Source organism: Ammodytes marinus (genome assembly GCF_949987685.1).
Source record: "Ammodytes marinus genome assembly, chromosome: 12".
NCBI classification, from domain to species: domain Eukaryota; kingdom Metazoa; phylum Chordata; class Actinopteri; order Uranoscopiformes; family Ammodytidae; genus Ammodytes; species Ammodytes marinus.
The window spans coordinates 19592730-19599659 of record NC_137216.1 but is presented as its reverse complement, the minus strand read 5'-3'; the positions used below and the strand labels follow the sequence as shown (position 1 = coordinate 19599659).

The 6930-nt window shown below is 42.2% G+C and overlaps 1 protein-coding gene across 1 annotated transcript in view; it reads right to left on the bottom strand.

Annotated features, from left to right (window-relative positions):
• Positions 1-5410: 5410 nt before the first annotated feature.
• The window catches only part of anos1 (anosmin 1), a 40879-nt gene continuing 39359 nt past the window's right edge, over positions 5411-6930 (bottom strand). Inside the window, exon 14 of the mRNA XM_080037727.1 lies at positions 5411-6695. Within this exon, the coding sequence (XP_079893853.1) occupies positions 6637-6695 (59 nt within the window). The 3' untranslated portion in view covers positions 5411-6636. The remainder of the gene's footprint in view (positions 6696-6930) is intronic.

Genomic DNA, 6930 nt, shown 5'->3' with positions numbered 1-6930 from the left:
CTCAATCCATTTCCCCGCTGCTCTCTTTCCAGATTACGTAAATTTATTTTGACACACACACTGCTAAGGAAGCAGAGGCACTGAGGCACGGCGTGTTTACACCTCAAATTATGCCATAATGTCATAATTCCCCTCTTTTTAACTGTAACAGCCACTTTGGATGGCAGAGGCATCCTCCTATGATTATCACCCATGAATGAACAGTGCTCAGAGCTGGAGATTCTGCATTCTGTGCCTTTCTGCGCCTTGTGTGGTGTCTCTTTAGCTGGGCATGGCCGGCAGGAAAACGCATTGGAGGAAGCTCTGTTCTTCTCCCCTGACAATATCTATTTCAACATCCTCTGTGTGGATTCCGTCTGAACTCAACCCCTGACCCCTCTCCTTGTCCCCGGGCCATGAGGGTCCTGCCGTACAGCCTCCTGGGTACACACGCTGACCTGTGAACTCTGCCTTGCTGCTTTGAGGCACCGGGCTACCGACCCCCGCCAGCATGACTTCACAGGAAGAAAACGAACACAAGACAGAAAGTTGCCCCTCATCACTAGTCACGCCTCAGGGGTGGTGTGTGTTGTATTGTGAAAGACTGACACCACCAGCCAGTGTGTGTGATCCCAAGTGTCGGGCTGGTGTATTTTTGATTAATGACCTATAAGTTGTATCTTTATGCAGTTTCAGAAGAGGGGGGGATTTGTTTACATTCACACAGCCTGCAGTTAGTTTACTAAGCATATTTACTCTACATGTGATTCTTAATATTGAATAATTATATCATCAAAATCAATAAAATAAATCATATAAATTCAATTATTTTGAGGAACCTGAAACCAAACCTAAGACTAGAATATGATTATAAACCTAACTGTGGGCCCTGCTGCTGTAAACAACAACAGTGAAACAGTAACTTTTCAGGAAGCTTTATAACTTCAAAGAGTGTTCCAGGAATCACATTTTCCTGTGAGGAAAGTTTGTTTATTCAGTTATGAGAATAAAGCTTAGGAAATGTTCACTTCTCTGACACACCCAACGTTACATAGTGCACCTTTAAGAGTACGATTTGCGTTGACACCGGATTGACCATATAGATGATATAGCATACCAAACTTCCTAACTTCATTAGTTTAAGAGCGGGTCACTTGGGTCAACATGTGTTTATTCTCAGGAAGGAGCATTAAAGGGGATTAACACTAATCAGAGGGGCTTATGAGCAGCTATTACCCAGCTGGATGGTACTTGCCATGCCTGATCTCTTCACTTTGTACACGCCTGTGGTGAAGGATGTTTGGTTTTGGAGAGAGGGATCTGGATAATGACTCCTCTGGTGACGTTTTCTTTGTAAACACAAACACACCGGACCTCCCGCTTACCTTTGACCCGAACTCCAAAGAACGGGCGAATCCTTTGAACAAAGTCTGTTGTTGCAATCCAGGATAATGCACCTTGTGAAATGGTGCATGCTGTAGGGTGAAGACTTGTTGGAATGGTCTAGTGTGCAGTCATTCAACGTGCTTCCTCTGGTTAATTGGGTAGATCTCATAATGTTCAGATCCGTCGACACTGTTTCAGAGAGTGGTGGTTTCAACTATGTGGTCATTTTTTTAACTGTAGTTAGCGTAGGTGTTGTTGTACCATACTCCATTATACTTAGTGGTTTAATAAAATTATGTTAAGTACATGTAAGGACAGTACTCATCTGAATATTTACATGTCACACCCAGAGGCGGCCTTAACGATCTGGGGGCCCTCGATCAGGCAGCACTCTTTACTCTGCTACTGTAAAAACAGTACAGTAGATTGGTCTGCAGACTCATGTTCTATGATGGAGAGACTCATTTCAACAGATACAGGGTGGATAGCTACTTTTTATGAACAGCATATAATTTACACATAGAAATCGTATTCCTGTATGTGTGTGGGGGCCCTGAAGGCTCATCATGAAGCCCCTTAGACAGAGCTACTAATGCTGTTTTCTTATGCTTTTGTATTTCTCCCCCTACTAGTTGAGGGGCCCATGATGATTTATTTCCTTATATTTAGGCTTATTCCTTTTTGGACCTTGTTATTGACCTGAGTGACTGAGCTCTTTGACAATGCAACATGAAAAGTTACTATGAGGCCTAGGGCCCGGTAGCCTGCTCAAGAATTATTTATCAAAAGGGGGGGCTTGGGGGCCCCCCAGAGGGCGGGGCCCCATTCAATTGAATGGGTTGAAACATAGCTAAGGCCGCTACTGGTCACACCACATTGCACTTTTACACCACTACATTTCAGTGACAAATTTAAAAAGAACAGTCATTTTTACATTCATCTGCATAAGGTGAGTTGTTACTTTGCAGATTTAAATATTACATGAAAAACATTTGACTCAAAATGTTTGAGGACGTCTTATAGAGCAAACGCCGTAGACGTATTAGCACTAAAATGTGTTCCAATAAAATTCCAATAAATCTTACCACAAGGTTATATTTCACATTAAAGAATCCCAATACATATCCGACCATTGATTATAATATGAGGTGATTATGTATTGATCTATGATCTCCATTTATTATGACAGAGTGGAACAGCTTTCTAACACGGTGTCAATAAATATGAAAATCATGAGACTGGTGTTATTGGAGGGCCATTGTATTGGACTGCATTTGATTGTACAGGTGCCTTAAAGGCTGGCAATTGTGTTTGTATGGAATAATTTTGTTGTGGTATTATTGTAGCAGTTCAGCTGCTCACTTTCACAGCCCAAGATAGCACGTCTTCCATTTCATCCAAAATATACAGTATACCAATGAAAGCTTTTCCAGGCACACAGTCTAGGAAACCAAGTTCCCTGTGGAGCCACACGGGCAAAGGAAAATGTTGCTTAAATGACAGACAGAGAAAACACAGAAAAAACACACACACACAACATGTTATCCGTCTGTCTTTTGATTTTGCTACGCTCTTAATTCATTGTCTTGGTGGCACTGCTTTTTAATCGCAGCAGACACGTGTGCTTATCAAGCTTTTCACTTAGTCAGCCTTTAAGGAACAGGAGGGGAAAACTATACGCCTGTCAACAGTGTGGTGGCTCTGGCGCTTGTATAATGTGTGGCATGCATGTTCTCAGGTCTGTCCATGTGTTCTGGTCTTCATTAGACTTAGACTGAACATCTTTGCGGCCTGACAGAAAGATCCTTTCATGTGTCCCCTTGCCTGGTCCCACTCGCCAGAGCCTAAGCAGAAACATGCCCACTGCCCTGGGCAAGGTCAGATTTCTCACCAGCATTAAAGCAACATTGCCTTTCCTTGCCTGGTTATTTTTCATCAATCTTACAGACAATATATTCCATCTCATCATATTGAAGGAGTACCAGTGCAAATGGATGTAGTCCATGTGTTAGTAATCTACAGCAAGAGCCCCCGCTCTGCTCCATGATCTCACTGACCCGTAACTCACATGAGGGTAGAATTTGCTTTCAAATCGTTCAGGTTACGATCGGTGTCATCAGAAAAGTGAAAGTGAGTCTGTTCATTTGATTTTTTTTGCCCAGTACTTCAAAGTCATGCTAGTACCTATCATCAAAACTTACATTCCCCCCACCCCCATCGTCTAAGGACTAACGTTACAGTTGCTCTGTCAACTATTGCAGAATGACCCAGAAAAGTGGCTTAGATTTGATAAATAGTTATTCATGGCTCAGTGCAATGTTAATCTGCAGAACGGGTGCAAAGGGGTCAGAGGAAATGTGTGGGAGAAACAGCCTATCTTTGTTTGCACTCCTCTGAATGGACTCACTGTGTTATTCTCTATTATAATAAAATGAGGGCTAATGTCAACCAGAAGACTGGGTAAATATTGAACTGACCGGGCTTATCCAGAGGGCCCAAATGAATAATACTGTTTCTCTGAAATATGTGTTCAAATTTGAAAGCAATATCCCCCTGCCTGACTTTCACAATAGGGAGGTAATGTCATGCAATGGGAATAAGCCCTCGCTGGCCTTGTACCATCAGAGACGGAGCTTTTGTGCTGACGACCAGCCCTATTATTTAGTTGTTGCATTTTTCCCTCCGTTCTTTTATGTCCTCGGAGACTTGGACGTCTTGCAACATGCCTCAAAAGAGGCTAGAGGCCCTTTTGTTTGGGGGTTTTCACACTTGAGGGCCATGGTATTCGGTGTGTGTGTGTGTGTGTGTGTGTGTGTGTGTGTGTAGAGAGAGCGAGCGAGAGAGAGAGAGAGAGAGAGGGGCTGTGACAGTCTGAAAGGGAGAGGGGCTGGGCTGGCTGACAGAAAAAGGAGCCTTGGCTAAACACTCTGCCAAGGCTCCTAGAAAAAGAGAGAGAGAGAGAGAGGGATTAGCGTGCACAGACCAAGAGGAACTAATCTCCTGTGACATAATAGAACTGTACATAAACAACGTCCCTGAGAAGTGAGCGGCGAAGCATTGACTGACTGAAGGAGCTGAGTGTGTGAAAACAAGGGCGCATGAATTATGCGCTCGCTCGCAGTGGAAAAGCGGTGATGAGAACAGACAAATGTAAACAGCCCGACATCCCCACAAACATACACTTATGAAAACAAGCACACACACACAAAAATATACACACGACAACCCAATTTTCATACAGACACACAGTGCATGATTGGACACTGACAGTTGGATAATATTTGGTCTATAGGGTGAACAAACCTCTATTTGGGAAAGGCCAATTCCGGTGATTTGTGGGAAATATCCTCATGTATACTTTTATTTTGTTTTTCAATCTGTGTCAAGGGTCTTCAGATGTACCAACGTTTCCAGGCACCGACGACGAGACAGATGCAGTGGTTTGAATGCTCTGTTGAATGAGTTGAACCTTACTGCCTTTAAATGAACATGGTATATCTTCTTTGGAGAGTGTAAAAAAAGACTTCTGCATGGATTTAGGATTAATGCATGTGTCCTGAAAAAAAGGTTTTTAGACGGCAGGCACAAATAACTCAGCTCGGAGTTTTAAACAGTAAAATCACACGCTCTGCACATACATAGGCTTAACTCACTTTGTCACTCTGAGCTTTCTTTTTCTTGCAAACATTTCCACTTTTCCTTTTTTTTACGAGGGGGAAAGGCTGCTGAGCTGAGGAGGGATTTAATGCTTTTCAAACACACAAGTGCTCTGAGAAACAGAGCGTTGTGTTAAGGGGTGCCCTACCTCAGCGATGGTAAATTCACTTCGGGCTGTTGAGCTAGATGACCTGTTTATTTGGACTTGCAGAGCGCATGTCTCAGGCTCCTGGACCGATCAGTGAATAAGCTGTAGACGGTCTGCCATGATGGCTGTTACAGCCAAAACAAGCAACTCTAACTGCCAAGTCGAGGAGCACTGGGAGTAGAGGCATGTCTATTTACTGCTCACAGCAGTCTCAATTAAACACACGGCAAATAAAAGGGGAACTGGTTAAGGATTATTTTATTACTTAGCATTTTGTACAGTTTCTACCATGGAAAAATAACATGTAACATAAGACTGTATTTACAATTCCATTTTTACAAAATGTCTTTACAAGATTTTTCTCTGCCGGTTCAAAAACTTGAGACTAGAACACACGAAACATACACATTCACGCACATCCAAACCAAACTTTGTAATACACACATAAATAAATATAGACATTCACTGACTGTTCCACGACAAATATTTCTACAGCCAAGAACATGTACAATTCATCATTTCCACGCAAGTTATAATTTCATTAATAAACATTACATATTACTCCCAATATAATTATTTGTTAATCTGTTAATGAAATATTGCTAACATACTGAAAAGGAGGTAACACAGACATTATCTCATGCCAACAGAATGCTAATGGTTGTCATGCAAAACCATTACGAGCTTTCAATTTGAAGCAAGTAATTAATTTACAGTTCAAAAGATCAAATGTACTACATGCAGCATACTATGTGAAATATTCTGGGTTAGACAACAATGACTTTAGTTACATTATCCATCAGTACTGACTGTATGGCTAAGCGCCTCTGTAACGGGTAACACAAAAAATAAATAAATGAAAATTCTACCGTTCTTTCTTCATGAATTAACAATTGTTTTTACTGTTCTGGAATTGTCCTACCATCTGTTTAACCATCTTAAATCCAGTTGCCAAAGCAATATTTTTGTTCTTTAAAGCATTAATTAATTGCTTTTCATTAATAGACAGAATTAACATAATTGAAATCCAATTGAAAATGTTGCCAATATATATTCTTGCCGCACGCTGACCACGGCTGGATCACAACAATTTGAAGGGGGGGGGGGGGGATTTTGGGGGATCCTGGCTCGGACCCTGTGTTCTAACCGACACAGAATATTGAGACCTCGAAGGTTGAACATCTTTTTCACTGTACAGACGAATCCCGTCAGGTGACATGTGTCAGTCAAGAGAGAGATTTCGAGAAGGAATAGCTAATAGTGTGGTGGAGCCTGGAGGAGATGGACCCATGTTTCAGAGCAGGGGGAGAATGGGGTGGGTGGTTGGGGGGGGGGGACAGTTCATGGTCTGGTGTGCTGCGTTTCAGTTTTGGTTCCACACATTCCTTCCCTGACAGACAGGAGCAGAGAGCCACTGGTACTTTTTCCCCCCGTTGGGCTTTTTTTCCCTTCCACTTGCAAACAACTCAGTGCCTTTCTACTGATGGCTTCTGGTGGTGGGAGTGGTGCTGCCGCAGTCTGGGTCCTAGAAAAACACACATAATCAGAGATCTGTCAGATAATAGTAATTGACTCTTTTTTCATACGGTAGAAATGTGCTTTTTTTATCACCCCCACCCCTCCTACTTGCTGTTGCTGATACATAGTAGTGTTTAACCTGTAATGTAGGTCATAAATACTTTTTACATCCTCCCATTCTGCTGAGCCAAACACCAAGTGTTAAGGGTGTTTTTTTTCCATGAAACATTGCTGCCTAAAAC